This window comes from Equus przewalskii, chromosome 12, assembly GCF_037783145.1.
Source record: "Equus przewalskii isolate Varuska chromosome 12, EquPr2, whole genome shotgun sequence".
In the NCBI taxonomy this organism is placed as follows: Eukaryota; Metazoa; Chordata; class Mammalia; order Perissodactyla; family Equidae; genus Equus; species Equus przewalskii.
The window spans coordinates 25,915,633-25,934,101 of record NC_091842.1 but is presented as its reverse complement, the minus strand read 5'-3'; the positions used below and the strand labels follow the sequence as shown (position 1 = coordinate 25,934,101).

At 43.4% G+C, this 18,469-nt stretch overlaps 1 protein-coding gene across 4 annotated transcripts in view; it reads left to right on the top strand.

The window, feature by feature from the left end:
* The first annotated feature begins 3 nt into the window (after positions 1-3).
* The window catches only part of DNAH3 (dynein axonemal heavy chain 3), a 167,387-nt gene continuing 148,921 nt past the window's right edge, over positions 4-18,469 (top strand). For 2 of the 4 annotated variants that reach the window (XM_070568381.1, XM_070568379.1), the window contains exons 1-8: positions 4-372; positions 4,137-4,526; positions 8,191-8,295; positions 8,822-9,044; positions 11,798-11,870; positions 12,248-12,422; positions 15,437-15,626; positions 17,123-17,318. In XM_070568381.1, the coding sequence (XP_070424482.1) occupies positions 4,497-4,526; positions 8,191-8,295; positions 8,822-9,044; positions 11,798-11,870; positions 12,248-12,422; positions 15,437-15,626; positions 17,123-17,318 (992 nt within the window). In that variant the 5' untranslated portion in view covers positions 4-372; positions 4,137-4,496. Of the gene's footprint in view, positions 390-4,136; positions 4,527-8,190; positions 8,296-8,821; positions 9,045-11,797; positions 11,871-12,247; positions 12,423-15,436; positions 15,627-17,122; positions 17,319-18,469 lie in introns of those variants that run through there. The other 2 variants (XM_070568380.1, XM_070568382.1) reach the window with 2 other exon arrangements.

The window sequence follows — 18,469 nt, the reverse complement described above, 5'->3', positions numbered from 1 at the left end:
TCGGCTCCGCTGGGCGGGGCTCTCCCCGCCCCCCCGGCAGGAAGGATCCGCCCACGGCGGACACAGCCGCGGCGCCGGCCATCTGCGAAGCGCGCTGTCCCGCAGCGTTTTGGAGCCGCCCAGAGACGCCCCAAAGGAGGAACCCATGAGGAAACTGAGGCTTAGAGAGAGTGGTCCTTCCTACACTCTTAGCTTGAAATGAGACTTCTCAGGACATCTCTGAGACAGGTGGACTGGCAGCTGAGAAGGGGTTTTCGCAGGGTCTTAGGGCTTCCCCTGCCTAAATACCCTGAACCGGCTCTTCTGGAAACATCTCTGGAGCTCAGGACTCACAAGCGACGAGGTCCGCCCTTCGCTGGAAGGTTTGAAAATGCAAGTGTCACGAGCCAGTGAGTTCCTTAAAGATGGATTAGATTAGTATTTCCGTTTTCTAGATGAAAAAGGCCAAACCTGAGTCCCTCAGTTCTCATTCAGTGCCCGAATACATGTTTCCTGCCCCAAATCCAGCCCATAGAGCAGAGTTTCTCAAGGGCGGTGCTTGACATTTGGGCGGGAAAATTCTGTGTTGTGTGGCTGTCCTGTGCACTGTAGGATGTTTAGCAGCATCCCTGGCCTCTCCCCACTAGATGCCAGTAGTACTCAGTACTCCCCTTCCCCCTAGTTGTGACAACTAAAAATGTCTCCAAACAAATGTCCCCGATTGAGAACCACTGCCATAGAACATTCTTTAGGAAAGAGAGAAGCAATCACAGGGTTGTAGCAAGGACTGGTGCAATAATGGCTGTGAAGAACTTAGCACATATTTGGCACGTAGGAGGGGCACAAAAATATTTGATATATTACTTCTTTATTGTGTGTGTGTGTGTCTTGTCAAGGCTGCTTGGTTTATTTTCCCTTTTTTTAATTTAGATATAATTGACATACATTATACTAGTTTCAGGTGTACAATGTAATGATTCAACATTTGTATATATTGCGAAATGATCACTACAGTCTAGTTGTAACATTCACCACCACCATATAGTTACAGAATTATTTTTCTTGAGATGAGAACTTTTAACATTTGTTCTCTTAGCAACTTTCAAATATGCAACACAGTATAATTAACTATAATCACCATGCTGTGCATGACATCCTCATGATATTTATTTTATAGTGAGAAGTTTGTACCTTTTGACTCCCTTCACCCATTTTGCTCACCCCCCAGTGATGTATTACTTCTGCCAACTAATATTTCTAGAAATAATCAGGCTGGTGGATAGAGAAATACGCTTGGGGATAATAATAATAATAATAAGCTAAGGGAGTCTGCTATAACTCCACAACAGCCAAGAAAGGGGGAGCTTATGGTGGAGATAGGAGGACATGAACAGGAAAGTGTCGCAAAATTCTTCAGTTTCAGTCAGTCCTGTCTGGTTTCATGCACTTTGTTGGGCTGCAGTTATGATGAGTGCCCCACCAGGAAAAGGTTGGTTTTTTTCCTTAGGCTAAAACAGTGCAATCCCCGGTGGGTGTTGCTTTGGAAAGCTGACTTGGAGCCCACTGGGATTTTTGTTCAAGGGCGCCATCTAGGGGCGCGTCTCTGAATCCTCTAATTCCTGCCATCTCTGGCATCTTTGTAGGGCCAGCCAGGTTTTGCTTTTCCCTGTGGGTTGGCCGCCTCTCCACCATATCATGTATTCCCCGTTGGTCGGGATCTTAGCATCTCTCCATAGCATAAGGACTTGGTTCTTGTTGACCATTTGATGGGTCAATATAATAAATCCCTGTGCAGCCTCTTCTACGCCATTCCCCAGTTACTCTGGCTAAGCAACTATTTCAGGCCTCAGAAAAGATCTGTCAGGAGCACTGGGCTCTGAATAAGAAATGTGTGAAAATTTCCAGCAACAGATTGAGACTCTAAGCTGTTAATACCACAGAGATGGGGACAAGTGAGAACGTAGCTGACCTCTTCTCCCCATATTATCAGATATAGCAAATAAAAATACAGGACACTCAGTTCAATTTGAATGTCAGGTGAGCAACAGATAACTTTTTAGTATAATTATGTACCAAATATTGAATGGGACATACTTAGACTCAGAATTCTTTGTTGTTTACCTGAAATTTGAATTTAACTGGGCATCCTGTGTTTTAGCTGGCAGCCTTATGTACTTGAGGGCTGCATCCTTGCTTGGGAATTATTGAACAGAAGATTAAGTCAGACAGACAATTCTGGTGCAGGTGAGGCAGCCTGGGGGTGATGGCATTTTCATTCTCTTTGGTGGATATTTTATTTATTTTCTGTCTTTCTTCAGACTATATGTACAGGCCTTTGTTTACAGCCATGGAGCAGATTCCATAATCAGGTTCAAGTCCCAACTTTGCCACTGACCTAGCTGAGTGACTGTGGGTGGGCTACTTAGCCTCCCTGTTTCTCAGTTTCCTCAGCCATAAAATTTAGGATAATAATTGTATTTGTCTTTTGGGTTGTTGAGAAGATTTGGAGAGATGATGCTTCTTAAGTACTTAGCACAGTGCCAGCAGCTAGTGTAGCTCAATAAATGAAAACTGTTATTATTGTGTTGATATTTTTGACACAGGTAGACAAAGCACACTAAATTTCAGGTGGAGGTGTGTCTCCTACTCACCCACGGGGTTGTGGGGTTTGTGAGCACCATACTGAGCCCTTTCTAGTTCTTTACTTCGTTAGATTACAGGACCTGTTTTTTGGTGGGATGTCGGATTTCCTGCCCTGTTATAGGATGCCTGGTAATAACCCCATTTCTGTCTAAACCAAAATCTCAAACCCTGCCACTGGCTCATTTATTCCAAACACTGTTTGAAAGAGTGTATGTACCTTATGGTAGAGAATATAAATATAAGGAACGAGAAACCTCAAGGTTATTTTGAAAGTATAGAGAGCCCAGCTTTAGGAAGAAGCAAGAAAAAGGAGAAATGGAAGTATTTGGTGCTATGCGGTGCTCATTGTAGGATCTGAGAATGTTTGTCTTCTGGATGGGTGCTTGATGGAAAGAGCACTGGACTCTGGAGTCATAAGGACAGGGTTCAAATTGTATCCATGCTACTTATGAGTAGTGTCAACTTGGGAAATTTATGTGTGTATCTCTCTCAGTTTGGGTTTCTTCACTCATTAAATGGGAACATCATAGAATGTGGGGGAAAATTGAATGAAAAAACCACATAGGGAAGCATGGCTTCCAAAAAGAACTCAATGTCTAACTTGATTTCAGAAATTAAGGGAGAACTTTGAAATCGACCGTGTAACATGCTTTAGATGTTTGGACAGCAGCTAGTGTTGTCACTTGCATGTATGAGAATACTTGTGTGTGAGTATGTGTGTGCATGTTTCTGTGTTTATAATAAGGAGCATGTTAGCCACATTTATGGGCACGTATATAGAGGGCCTACTATGTCGGGTGACCACACTGTCCCAGTTTCCCCAGGACTAAAGGGGTTCCCAGGGTGCAGGACTTAGAGGGGGAAAACCTAGAAAGTCCCAGGAAAGTGGGACGAATTGGTCATCCTTCTAGTATGTGCAAATTGCTTTACAGGCATTATCCCATTAAACCTTCACACCTATCCTATGAGGTAGGTACTCACATTGTTGCCATTTTACGTAAAAGAAGGACATCTGGAGAGATTAAGCAACTTGCTCAAGCCACATAGCTGCTTAATGAGAAGGGCAGGATCTGAACCCAGAACTGTCTCTAGCTCTAGAGTCCAAGAATTTCACCACCATGTTAAGTGCATTTAGGCCTCTCCAAAGGCACAGTGTCTTATTGCCACTCACTTCTACATTTCTGGATCATTGTTAAATACTTTCCCATCTTCCCTTCTGTCATCAACACTTCCTGCTGCCCAGCCAGGCCTCCAACAAAGAGAGAGACCAGGACACAGAGCAAAGTCAAGCCCAGTCTTGTATGTGGGCACAGCAGAGGTCCCTCTTTCCTTAGCAACAGACGCTGAAGCCTAGTGACCGGCCCCAGGGCCTGGGTACAAGCACCTCTAATGTTAAAACAGCCCCGAGAGGAGGAGAGAGAAGAGTTCACGCTGCCAGGGGTATTGTTTGGTGGGATGCTTCCTCCCTCTTCTCTGTATTAATATGTAACTCTGCTTCAATTTTTTCTCCACAGCAAACTCATTATGTTCCTGGGAAGGTTTCAAAAGAGGAGCCGCTCAATGGAAGGGAAGAGTGGCTGTCACAGGAGGAGTAGGAACCACAGCAGAAAGTCCAACAGAACCTCCATGCTGCCTCTTCATTCTCTACCCTCCCTTTCTTTCCTCTTCTACCAGGGAACCCCTCAGGGGGCTGAATTCTGTGACCTCAGAGAGGCAGCTTTGTGAACAGGGCTTTCAGAATATCTGGAAAGTTCCATTTTTGTGTCATCCCTATTGTGCTATAAGGAAGTGTGAATTTCACAGCCACTGGTAGGAGAGGAAGAAACTCAGAGCTCTTTATTCATTTTTTAATAGGTCCAGTTAGAGTGGACAACATGAGTGACATGGATTGTTCATCTCAGAAGGTAGGTGTGAATTTTAAGGTGTATTTCTTTTTTCTTACCTGTGTTTTCAACATGTAGGGAATTTGGAAGTGGGTGTGAAGGGGATTTTTCAATCATAGACCAGTTGCCGTGTTAGATCCCCTGGACTGAGCAGGTGTGTTAATCACATGTTTTTGTGTCCTTTGAAATATGCTTTTTTGCTGAATTAGGCTTGAGGACGTCTTCAAGTTTCACTATGAAAATTTCAGGAACAGACACCTGTTGTTCCTTTCCCTTCCCTTCTAAGAACATTAGACTACGTGTTCTGTGTAACAGTTCCCAACCCTGGATGCACATCAGAATATCCTGGGGAACATCTTGAAAACATAGAGACCTGACCTCATTCCCAAAGATTCTAATCCAGAAGATTTGCAGTGAGGCCTTGGAATCTGTATTTTTAACTAAGACTCGAGTGATTCTGATGTAGCAGGTCCTCAGGCAAGCATTTGTAAACTGCTTCCATGAAGCACGTACAAACATCACATGTAGTCAGAAATAAGTCACCTGAAAGTAATGGTTCTACCCAGTGTAGGTGCCAGAATCTTGGTGTAAAAGCCAAGATCCACTAGGTTGCCATACATTGAAGTGCCCAGAGGAGCATTTAAATGGAAACTTATGAAATTAAAGTGGATTTCTTGATAGTGACTGAGTCCACCACCTGAAATGAAAACTCTCTGCCATTTACCAGAGACAACACTTGAGCATTAATATTTTTAACAAACTGTTTTGCATAGCCAGGTAGGTCTTACAAACGTCTCCATCTCTTTCTCCTTGAAGGCACCACAGAGAATTCTTAGCCAGATATGGTCAAGAAAACTCTGTTCTGTTCTAGAATTGATTTCTAGATCTGATGATCTTGTGTGTGTTCCACGTGTTCCTGTCCCGTGGACTGAGATGTTTTCTGCTATCAGGGTATTTATGGTTCTGTGTGTATAAATCTTAATCTGTGCCTATGAACTAGCTTGAAGTTTAATTTGTTCTTCAGAGGTTCTGTTTCTCTCCATTGTGTTCTGCAAAATGCTTAATGCTGGTTTGCTTTCTTGCAAAATGTTGTTTTGCTTTCTTTATTGTCTCAAGAACGGCTTATCTCTTTCAGTGATGACTCATCTGCCTCTGTGTCTGTCCCTTGGATGACCATGTCTCAGTAATTCATTCCAGCTTAAATCAAAAAGGGGATCTGTGGGCTCACATAATAACCGAGAAATCCAAGTTGGATCCTGGCGTCCAGTTGATATCATTGGGAGTCTTTCTCCTTCTGGTGGCTCTGCTGTCTTCTGTGTGGCTTTATTCTAAGGAATACTTTTTCCCATGAGGCAAAGATGTCTGTTGTGCGTGCCGCTTCCTCAGTAGTTCTAGCGAAAGTGTCAGGGAAGACTCTGATCAGCCCAGTTTAGGTCACAGGCCTATCCCTGAATCAGTGTGTCTAGGAGCTAGGAGGATAAAGTATTCTGACTGGCCAGACCTGTGTCACATGCTCTGCCCTGGAGCCTGGGGCTGGGATCAGCCCACTGTATGACAGGGACTGAAATTGGAGAAGAGCCAGTTGTGTCCCCCAGGGCTCTTATTCTGCCTTTTTTGGTAGGAAGAGTAACTTCCCAGTTGGTGTGAGGGCTGAAATCAGGTTTACCCCACAATGAGCAGAAGCGTGAATGCCAAGACACATCCTGAATATTGTTAGCATCCTCCTCAACTGCAGAAGGTCAGAGTTTTTTGGTTTAACTACTCGTCCCCACTCTTGTTGTAACTTACTCAAGATGTCTGAAATTTGTGGTGTTTGCTTGTTGCTCTTTTAATGAAGCTTTTATTTGAAACAGATTTAAAAGCTAGGCCAAGGGAAAGATTTCCATTGACCACAAAACCTTCTTACTTGCAAAGATGAAATACAGACAGCCCTAACTTCTCAATCAGTATGTGTTGTACATCTGGGATCCTGAAGGAAATCATGAATGACTTCATATCCCTGAAAGTACTGCTGCCAACATCCACCTTGGATGGTATGGTACCCCTTCGGATGACCAGGTTCCTTTCAGGTTGATGCTGGGGCTTTTCATTTTGTTCACGTCATCAGTACAGATGTGATACTAATTTCAGTAGTGAAGGAAGGAGCTCTTGGAGATGATTGGTCAATTCTTAGATCCTTAAAATTGAGGATCTGCTCTGTCAAGAGCAGAGAGACAGACACGGTGAATTAAATCAACAAGGCAAGTTCTCTAAGCTGAAAACAACAGGGTCAGTGTCTCAAACTCATCAGAATTAAGGTGGAGCCCAAGCATCCCTATTTTTAATAAACTTCCATTGATGAGTCTGATGTACCACAATGTTTGAGAACCACTGAGTTAGGCCATTAGATCGATGAACCTATTTGATGTTTTTAAAGATCCCAGGCTCATATGCATCTTTGTTTATGGGTTTTCGTGTTTTTGTTTAATTTTGAGATCAACCTTCCTAATGTGATTTACCATATTAAGTGATGCCTCCTGTCTCCAATGTGTTGGGATGCAGAGTGATGTGTATATTTAAAAGCACTTCTCCCTGACTGGGATGTGGGACCCATCCCCTTTGAGCCTTAGTTTCTTCAGCTAGAACATAGGTATAAAAATCTTGTAAGCGCCTGGCACATCATAATTTGGAATAGTGGCAGATGATGTTATTATTGTTTTAGGACGTTGAGTCATGAGTGAGGGGTTGGTTGGGGCATGGGGAGGGCTAACATCTGATCCATATACCCCCTACCCTGCTACCCATCACCAATTACCCTGCATGACATAATTTGCCAACCCGAATAAATCAAATCGATCCAATAATGTCTCATCGTACGCAGGAGTTAAGTCCAAAGTGATTGCCTAAGGTGAAAAACCACAGAGAGCCAAAATTGCCCTTGAAAATCCCTTAACCCGTCTTTAAAGTGCTGCACAGCAAACCTCTGAATAAGTCAGCCCAGCAGTTTCCCTCCAGTGTTGGAACAAATTGCAGTTTCTCCATCAGATCCCCAGATGAAGTAGTTGTCTTGCATATAGGGCCTGTGTTATAGGACAGAAACACACACAGCATCATTCAACACTGCAGTCATTTTCAGCTCTGCTCAAGAGAGGCTCTTAGGAACTGAGAGTGCCCTGGGAGCCACAAGTTCACCCCTGCCTGAGGCTCACTCCCAAGTATACATTCACTGAAGAGAATGGTGGACTCAATATTTTTTCTTTTTTAAGTATTTTTTTCTTTTCACAGGAAGCACAGAGAGTTGCTTATGTGTGTGTTAAACACACAGAAGACAGTGCCTCTGCATGAGCAAATTTCTATTTGGAACTTTGCATATATGAAACGCAAGAGTTGACTTTTTAAAGTCAACTCCTTTAATCACAGCCCAGGGTAGTGTAGCTTTTGGTGCCCTCAGAATTTAGGCTCTTCCCAGGGGAAAAAACATCTGAATTTGTTCATAGAAGGGTAGCCAAGAAGGAGATGCTGGAGGAGAGCCAGACTGATAATTAAAAAATGACACCTACGCAATGGATGGGGATGAGAAGGGTGTTTTGTGGGCAGAACTCTGTGCCTAAAACCTTTCCTGGGGATCTCTTTATTCCTCATCAACCTAGAGGCTTGGAAATCTTTCCTACTTCCTGAAGACTGGCTTTGTTCCCATTGCCCACAGATCACCAAAAGTGACTCCATACATCACATGAGCCACTCCCAGATGCGGCCAGAGCTGCCCCCTCTGCCTGCTTCTGCTAATGAGGAACCATCTGAACTCTATCAGGTATGTTCACCTGGCAGCTGCTCTTCTGCTGGTACTAGTGGGGAGCAAACAATCAGCTTTGACAAGTGGGATTAGTGACTTTGGTCATTTCAGCAGGATGGGAGAAAGAACTATGCAGTAGCTCCAAGGTGAGTTGGAATCTGGTCTTCTCACTTAACCTGCTGTGTTATTTAAACTCTCTGAACTTATGCATCTTCACTTGTAAAGTGAGGGTAACTTTCTACCTTATAGCCATGTTTATAAGGAATAAAGACAATAGATGTAAATTACCTGATTCCCAAACTTATTGTACATTGAAAGCCAGTTATTATCCTTGACATCAGAAATTATGGTCACGGTGGTCAGAGAAATACAATTGGTGTCCATTCAAAAAGTGTTTGCACTGAGTGTTCAGAAGGTAGAAATACAGTGTAAGGCATGTGGGACTCCATGAGTCTTGGTGTGAGTGGAGTCTGGACCCCACAGAGCCCAGGCTCCCCAAGAGATGGACCTTATTGTGTCTCACTTTGCGTTTCTTGCCTTGTAGACTGTCATGTCGCACAGCTTTTATCCCCCCTTGATGCAACGCACATCATGGACCCTGGCTGCACCCTTCAAAGAGCAGCACTACCACCGTGGACCCAGCGACTCCATTGCCAACAACTACTCCTTGACAGCCCAGGACCTCAAGCTGAAGGACCTAGTAAAGGTCTACCAGCCGGTCACCATCAGTGTCCCTAGGGAAAAGATCACGCACAGGCTGCCATCAGGTATTTCTGGCAGTGTGCCATATCAGTTCAGAAAGGGGCTTTAGAGTGAAATTTCTAATCCTGGATTCTGGTCCTGGCTGTACCTCTTGCTGCAGCTAACTTTGGGTAACCCTACAGAGCCTCAGTCTCCATCTGTGAAATGGGAATGATTGTATTGGCTAACATTACGTTTACCGTATACCAAGCACTACTTTATGTGCTTATGTTACTGATTGCTGCATAACAAATTACCCCAAAACAACCTAACTTCTGGCTTCCCAAGGAAGGAGCAAGGAAGAGAGTAAGAGAGAGAAGAGAGCCAGCCAAGACAGAAACCACAGTCTTTTTGGAACTTAATTTTGAAAGTGACATCCTATCGCTTTGGCTGTATTCTGTTTGTTAGAAGTGAGTCACTAGGTCCAGCCTGCACTCAAGGGGATTGCACAAGGGCATGGCACCAGGAGGTGGGGATCATTGAGGGCCATCCTGGAAGCTGCTTACCCCAGTACTTTATATGTGTTAGTTTATTTAATCCCACTAGGTACACATAAATCTGCTTAAGGTTATCCTTTAGTAATTCTTGTTAGATATATGTCGGAGCCTCTTAGTCTGCCCTCTGTCTCAAACTCGTTTTCATGTTTTTTTTCCTTTCTCTGTGCTGTGTCTGGGTACATTCCTCAAATATATCTTCCAATTCACTAATTCGCTCTTCAACACTGTTTATTCTTGAGTTTATCATGTCTAATGAATGTTCTCTGTATTAATGACAATATCTTTTCACTTTCAGATTTTATAATTTGTTCTACTTATGGGTGCCACTTCTGCCAACTTTTTATTCTATTATGTGCATAGCCCTTTCAGTATGACCTGGAGGATCTTAAACGTTTATTTTGGAGCACTGTTGGTATTGCTGTATTGTTTCCATTTTGTGAATCTGTCCCTTGATTGTTGAGTTTATTGGCTGTCTTCTTTAGTATTGGTTTTTCTCATGGATTCTGGGGTTTTAGTTTGCAGGCTTATGTTAAGAGTTTTTTCCCTTTTTGCTACATGCATCCTCCCATTTTTTATTAAGGTATAGTTCACATACAATAAAATGCACAGATCTTAAGTGTTCAGTTCAGTGAATTTTGACAATTGTTTATGCTGTATAGCCACCACCTCAACAAGATACAGGACATTTCCATCACTGGAGAAAATTCCCCTCTGCTTCTTTCCAATCAATTCTCTCACCTACCCAACATCATCCCACCTCAGAGTAACCACTCTCTGATTTCTCACCATAGATTAGTTTTTCTTGTTCTCACATATAAATGTAATCATATTTACATTGATTGTAATCTTTTGACCCTTCTTAATCTAACTTTTTTTCCTTTTGCCTTCATCTGAGCTCTTAGGGCTCCAAATTAGTACCAGATCTTCTGTTGGTGGCTTGGAACTCCCATCCTAAGGTGATATTTGGGGATCTCGTAGATCTCGTCCCTGAGGCAGTGCGAGGCTGGGCCTAATTATTATCAGCCTCTCTCTGCTATTTCTAGCCACCATATGAATTGAGGATCCCTGTGTTTTATCTGCATGACAGAGCTGCTGTCTTTGCAGCCTGTCTTCATTGGAAGGGAGGCTTGCTTCAGCCCTGGCTTTATGCTATGAGGCCAGCTCCAGTCCCCTGCAATCATGGTGTATTCTGGATTCTTTTACTCCCCCAATTATGAGACACCTAACTACTTCTGCCTGCTTCCAGAAGCTGAGTTTATGACTTTTACTTCACATTCTGTTTGTTTCTGATCCACATAGAAAAGCATCTTGTTGAATACTGCAGTGTCTTTTTATTTTTTGGTGAGAAAGATTGGCCCTTAACTAACATCTGTTGCAAATCTTCCTCTTTTTGCTTGAGGAAGATTGTCCCTGAGCTAACATCTGTGCCAGTCTTCTCCTACTTTGTATGTTGGCAAGCAGTTTGTAGGTCTGCACTTGGGATCTGTACCCATGAACCCCGGGCTGCTGAAGTGGAGTACATGAACTTAACCGCTATGCCACTGGGCCAGCCCTTGTCTTTGTAAATTTTTAAGGAGTATTTTGTCTATTAATGTTATATTTGAAGTCAATTGAGGCACTCAAAGTATGAACTCAAAATACATCTTGACTGAGTCTTCATTTCTCTTTGATTCTCTCAAAATGTCAGTTTTAGTGTTAGTGTGTCTTTAACACTTCTCTATTTCTTGTTAATTTTCTTAAGCTAGAGACTTAAGCGAGTAACAATATCTAGTTAAAGTTTAATAATAGAGTTTTATATCATTTATTGGATTTATTTGTAGTTGCCTTCTCTTTATTGCACGTGATCCTGGTTTTTCTATTTGTGATAATTATGTAATATTTCCTTTAAAGCAAATATAAGTTTAAAAGTCTGAGTCTGCCTAAAAGAAAAATATTAAACAGTAATTTCCGATGTTTAGAAAATAGAGCATGCAGGATTGGAGAGTGAATCGAGTAGGCAATTCTTAATACTTGTCAGATGTATGGATGGATGGAAGGTGTGCTCATCTCCGTTTCACAGTGGGGGAAGCTGGGGCTGGAGTGGTGAAGTCACTTCTTTGGGGTCACACAGGTAGTTAGTGGTACAGGTGGGATCAGAGCCCACATCTCCTGCTTCATCCCACCACACTGAGTCCACTCCCCTTAGTGTGCTCCTGGACTGTCGTGAGAATCACTTATCTGTGGACAGACAGTGGCCCAGGGCCACTGCCCAGCACTGATGTCTGTCTTCTCCACTCTTCTAGCAACTAAAAGCTCAGCAGAGCCCAGCAAGAAGAAAAGGAAGTTTTCCCACCAAGACAAAGAGGATCCCACTAGGTAAGGTGTCATTGTAGATTCAGGGGATTGTAGGACACTAGGCTAAACCAAAGAAGGCTGTGGTCTCGTTAAAGCCACACTGCTTCTTAGCTTCAAAGCATTCCTGAACACCCAGTAAGTCATGTTTACTTCCACCAATCCCCTTAATCCAGTTTTTTAAAGCTATGACTAAAGATAAATTAACCAACTGAACAAAACCAGTGCTAACATATCTATGAGGGGTTTCATGGTTAGAAGTCATCATTGAAATACACCTGTGCCATTCGATGCCACGGAGAAGAGGGACTTCTATTGCAGAGTGACTCTCATCAGGTTGGAGTAGGCCTGACATAGCACCTCTGTGTAGACCCAGGGGCTGAGCTGCATCTGCTTTTTAGGACCATGTCGTCTTGCAGCACCTCAGCCTGCTTGCCCCGGAAGAAGGAGGTGATAACATCTTTGACCCTCCCGGGAAGCAGACCAATGAGTCCAGAAGAACAGATTAATGTGATGTTACAGCAGGAGATGGAAATAGAAAATAAAGAAACCAAACCATCTGAATCAGACTTGGAGGTATGTTCTTGTTACTTCCTTTCTCTCAATTTGCCAAGTATTATTCTTGACATCTCAGTAATTCTAAACTGGGGGAGAACAACAGAATTACTTGGGAAATGTTTATAAATACCAAAGGCCAGACCCCATGACAGACTACTGAATGAGGATGTGTGATTGTGTGAATTCTTTGCTCTGGGAAGTCAGACATTGGTGCCGTTGGGTCCTCTTAGAACATAGGTTGCAGAATGGCAGCCCATAGGCAAGGATTGCTAGATTTTGAAAAATAAAGACAAAACAAAAAACAGGACACCCAATTAAATATGAATTTCAGCTAAAGAGTGAATAATTTTTTAGTATAACTATATCCTAACACATCCTGTATTTTGTCTGGCAACCCTACCATAGGCTGAATTTGGCCTATAGATGTTTTGAAAATGAGGAAAATCTCACATAGGCTAGATTTCTAACCTGTCTTGAAAAAATTAAAATATTTGAAGCTGAACAGTAACTACCTCCTTTAGCTAAGCAGTATGTTCTCTGGTTTGTCACAGTCTCCACCAGTCCATGTAATTTTTTTTAATCTCCGCCAACTTTCACTTATTAACATTACCTACTTGGTTTCAGGTAGACTTTTCAGTTTCCATCCCCTGTCTTAAAAGAACAACAACAAAACTTTAGAGCAAATAGCTTGTGAGTTTATAGTGTGTAGTAAAATGATTAGTAATAAAAACTCATAGTGACTGAGTCTGTGCTCTTAGCAAATTTCCATGCTAAACTTTCTACATCCTTGATCCCATGCAAGACTTGGATACTATGATTATTCCTATCATCTGGGTGTGGAAATTGGGGTGTAGACTGCTTAAGTAAGTTGCTCAAGGTTACACATTCAGTAGGGGACAAAACTAGGACTTAGACCAGATCTCGCAGATACTAAAGTCTCTGTGCTCTTAAGAGTTATGCAGCATTTCTCAGACTTTCCTGAAGATAAGAATCAGCTGGGGTGCTTGCTGGAACAAAAACCCCAAACTGCCTGAGGAGGGGCCTGTGGATCTGGATTTTAACGAAAGCCTGTCTCCCCACCCCTGGTAAATCCTATAATGAGGGAACTTTGGAAGTCTGGCCTCTATAAGCAGCCTCCATTAAGGTTGGAGAAAGATGAGCTCAGCCTCCTCTGACCACAGACAGTTGGCACTGAAGTTCAAAGCTGATTTCAAGCTCTTTTCCTATACTTTGTACTTCTCATACATCTGAAATTACTCATTCTAGAGCCACTCAGCCATCCAGCAGCTTAGAAGCAAGCCCTAAAACAAAGCTTCCTGAAATTGCCAGGTCACATCTGATGTGGGGTCAGTGAGCTGAGGAGTAGAAAGAAAGATTTCTTGGACTCTCAAGGTCTGGCAGTAGTGCTGTTTTATTCAGAGAATAGTGTGGAATAGCATGGGGACAGGACCCATGGGCAGTAAAGAGCTGCTGCTGCATGGGGACAGGACCCATGGGCAGTCAGATCTACTGCTGCTGCTGCTGCCGCTGCTGGCATGGGGACAGGACCCATGGGCAGTCAGAGCTGCTGCTGCTGCTGCCGCCGCTGCTGGCATGGGGACAGGACCCATGGGCAGTCAGATCTGCTGCTGCTGCTGCTGCCGCTGCTGGCATGGGGACAGGACCCATGGGCAGTCAGAGCTGCTGCTGCTGCTGCCGCCGCTGCTGGCATGGGGACAGGACCCATGGGCAGTCAGAGCTGCTGCTGCTGCTGCTGCTGCCACTGCTGGCATAGGGACAGGACCTGTGGGCAGTCAGAGCTGCTGCTGCTGCTGCCGCCGCTGCTGGCATGGGGACAGGACCCATGGCCAGTCAGAGCTGCTGCTGCTGCTGGCATGGGGACAGGACCTGTGGGCAGTCAGAGCTGCTGCATGGGGACAGGACCCACGGGCAAGAGGAGCTGCTGCTGCCGGCATGGGGACAGGACCCATGGGCAGTCAGAGCTGCTGCTGCCGCTGCAAACATGGGTTGAGAGTAGGGCTAAATTTAAGGCATAGATATGTGAGTTCTCTCTTTACAAGACACAGGAAAGAATATGTAAAAAAAAGTTGTTAAAATGATATCGGGGCAGGTGGGCTCTGGTTATTGGGTGGTCCTATAACTTTTAGATAAGAATCAAACTGGATTAAGTAAATGGCAGAAGCCACCACCTTAAATATTATCTTCAGCTAAAGACAAAGGAGGATGTTGGTGGTGGGGGGAGTCAGCTACATGAGGTTACCAGACAAGCACAATAAACAACTTAAGTCCTTGCCGTCCCCATTAAGAGTTTCTAGAGAGAAGGTCATCCCGTCTTCCCCCTGGTGCAGAGAGGGAGACACCCCCCACAGATGGAGACTTCCTTCACAAATGCAAATGTCTCTCATCAAAGGAAGCAAATTCCATTCCTCACAGCCTCCTTCTCATCGCAGTTTTTAACAGTAACCAGCCTACAATAATTCTCATCAACATTGACCATTTTTGTTCGGTTTGTGTGTTTGTGTTGCTTTTCTAAACTCCAAAGCCCACCGTTGATTAGAAGAACGATCATGAGTCTCACTGACTTTGGGGATTTTTTTCCCCCGCTGTCAGCTACAAGCTACAGGATCAAAGTGCTTTGTGGAGGCTCATTGTTGAGGAGGGTGAATTATTTTAGTCCATTTGAGGAGCTTGTCATTCCTCTTCTTAAAGCTCACTAGATACGCTGCCTCCATCCTGCTCTCAGTGCTCATTTCACTGTTCATATCTGCATGGCGTTTGACAAGTCCTTCCTTATACCCCACTGACATCTCTCTGGCTTTAACTGAATCCTCTGGTGTCATGGGGAAAACTTGCCAGCCATGTCATTGCGGTGCGTGTGAAGTGACAGGCCTGGAAAGCATGGTTGTAACGAGTGAAGGATGGGGGTGGGTGTGAACAGGACCCTTTGGCAGCTGACGGGCATGGGCAGGTGGCAGGGCACAGTTAGCCAAATAATTATAATCATTTTCTGTCTGGTGGTTTGTTTACGGAAGAGATATTATTACTATTTGACCAATGGAATCCGAAAAGACATGATTGCTCCTGAGGAAGACAAAGTGATGGTCCGGATTTCAAAGCTGATTTCTAATAGACTGCTGACAAATCCCTTCCTGGAACCCCTGATGATCAACCTTGTGGAGGAGAAGGACAATGACTATTACAATAGCCTCATGAAAAGCATTGGTGAGGCTGGGCATAAATGGGGCAGGGGGTTCCTATTGTGGAGGGCACCTTCTTTTCTCTTACTATCAGTCCTCCACTCTGGTTCCTCTGAAACATCATTTAACTTCCAATTCAAATGCTCCCCACCATCACTCTGGTCTACACCAGCACTTCCCACACTTTAATGTGCATCCATTTAACCTGGGGATCTTGTTAAAGTGCAGATTCTGATTCAGTAGATCTGGGGAGGAACACAAGATTCTGCATTTCTAACAAGCTCCTAGGTGTGGCCCATGCTCTTTACCCCAAGGCAATACTGTGAGTATCAAGGGCCTACTCACATTTTAAAATTTAGCTCAAGACTTGCCTCTTAAGTATTTGTGTCCCTTTACAACCAACCCTCAGTGGTCACTCTGTCATCTGCATCCATAGTACTCCTTGTCTCTACTCTCAACTCATTCTTCTTTGGAACTTCTCCTGTGCCATTATTGCTCTACTGTTATTTAACACTGGCATTGTCTTTTCATTTCTCATGAGTCTCAACTCCCTTATTAGACTCTTAGCTCTTTGATGGTGATGGACATATTATTGATCCTCGCTCCCTTTCATCCTTAGCTTCATGTGTTGTGCACGCAGTAGGTCATTGGGAAATACTTGATGATGGTGAGTAATGTGAGAAACACATCAAAGGGGAAAGGTGATCATATTAGTTCCACGCTTTCCTATTTTATCTGGACAACAGCTGTCTTTACCAAGTTCCCTAGTTATTTTTAATTTCCTAATTAACTTTCTAATGGTGTCAGGTTAATGGTTCTTTGTCTACTATAGGATAGAGCCAAGCTCATAAGGATAAACATGTAAAGCCTTTCAAATTCCAGCCTCAACCTACTTCTCCAGTCTTATCACCTTGAACTCCACCACTTACATCTGATATTTCTGCAGCAGAATAACTCACAGCTCCATGAGCATGTTATGCAAAAGTCACAGAACTACACTTCTTATCCTAACAAATGCCACCTCATTCTTTATGACCCAGTTCAAGTGTTATTTCCTCTCTGAAGCTTTTACCAATCTTTCTTTCCTTAGCATGTGAAATATTTGATCTCTAAACTTCCATTCATAAGTGTCTGGTGTCATCTATTGTGTTGATTTTTTGTGTAACTATTTTGGTGTGAGAAAACAACTAAAGATTAATGAGCTTTCAGCAAATACTAGTTCATTGTCATGCATGATCCTAGATATCCTAACAGAACTCAACCCCAGGTTCTCTGTGCTCTACACTGTAAGGTTACATCCCTTTTTCCCCTAAAATATCTTCAGAAAGGACACACACACACACAGAGTGGAGCTTTTTCAATTTAGTTATACCCAGGGGATTACCAATGACCTTGTACATGAGGGAGCATTTCCAAGTGTAAATGGACACAGGCTCATTTACCTTTTAAGTGTTAAAGCTAAGAGCACAGATTGTTCAAGGTCCCTACTTAATAACAAAGTGTTTGCCCTGTTGGTTATAGTTGATTACATCCTCATGGACCCAATGGAGAGAAAAAGACTCTTCATCGAGAGCATCCCCCATATGTTTCCTCAAAGAGTGATCCGGGCCCCCGTGCCCTGGCACAGTGTCTACAGGAATGCCAAGAAGTGGAACAAGGAGCATCTGCACATAGTGAACCCCATGATGCTCAGCCTGAAAGATCTGTGGTTTCAAGAGTAAGAAGTGCCTTCCCTCCCTTTTCTTTCTCTTTCTTAATTGCTTTCACACATAAAAGAACATCTTATGCTGGACACTGTGGGAGTAGCCCTGCCTTTGAAGTGAAATGACAAAAATCCTACAACCAAAGTGCATATGAACGATAAGTGGCAACTGTCCACACAGGGTTAAGTGGCCCTCCTTTGTGCTCCCACGACACCCAGCGCCTGTCTCTAAGCACTGGAGCATACTGGTTAAGAGCACAGCTGTGGAGCCAGCCTGCTCAGGTCCACATCCTAACTTCTGCATCAGACGTGATATGGGTGTGTTACACCACCTCTCTGTGCCTTGTTTCCCCATCTCTAAATTTGGGGTGATGAGTTTCTACTTCATAAGGTTGATAGGAGGAATAAATAACTTAATACATGCAAAGTACTTAGAATAGTGCCAGATAAAATGTAAGTATCCAGTAAGTGTTAATTAGCCATTACCTCCATTATGACATGTATCACACTGGATTGTAATTGTGTGTTTCCTCGTTTGTCTCTGTCTAGCCTGTGAGGTATATGGGGCTTGGGTCGCATTCCTTTATGGAATTCAGTGTCAGCACAGGGATGGCAAGCAGTGGTCTCAGTTATATTCATCAGTGACTTAAATTGGCCACACAGAGACGGGAGTCACTTTTTCTTTCTCTTTCATTTTTCTAAATCAAGATATAATTCACATACCATAAAATTTACCCTTTGAAAGTGCACAATGCAGTAGTTTTTAGTATACTCACAAATTTGTGCAACCCTCACCACTATCTAATTCAAGAATATTGTCATTATCCCAAAAAGAAACCCTGTACCATTAACAGTCACTCTCCCTTCTCCTTTCCACTCTGCCCCTGATGACCACTAATCCACTTTCTGTCTCTCTGGATTTTCCTGTTGGACATTTTGTGTCTATGGAAGTATACAATTTGTGGCCTTTTGTTTCAGGCTGCTATCACTTAGCATAATGTTTTCAAGGTTCATCCTCATTGAAATGTGTATCAGTACTTCATTCCTTTTTATGGCTAAACAGTATTCCATTGTTTGACTGTACCACATTTTGTTTATCCATTCATCAGTTGCCCTGGGGAGAAAGACTGTCATTTTTTATGGGCCCCTCAAGAGGGGATACAAAT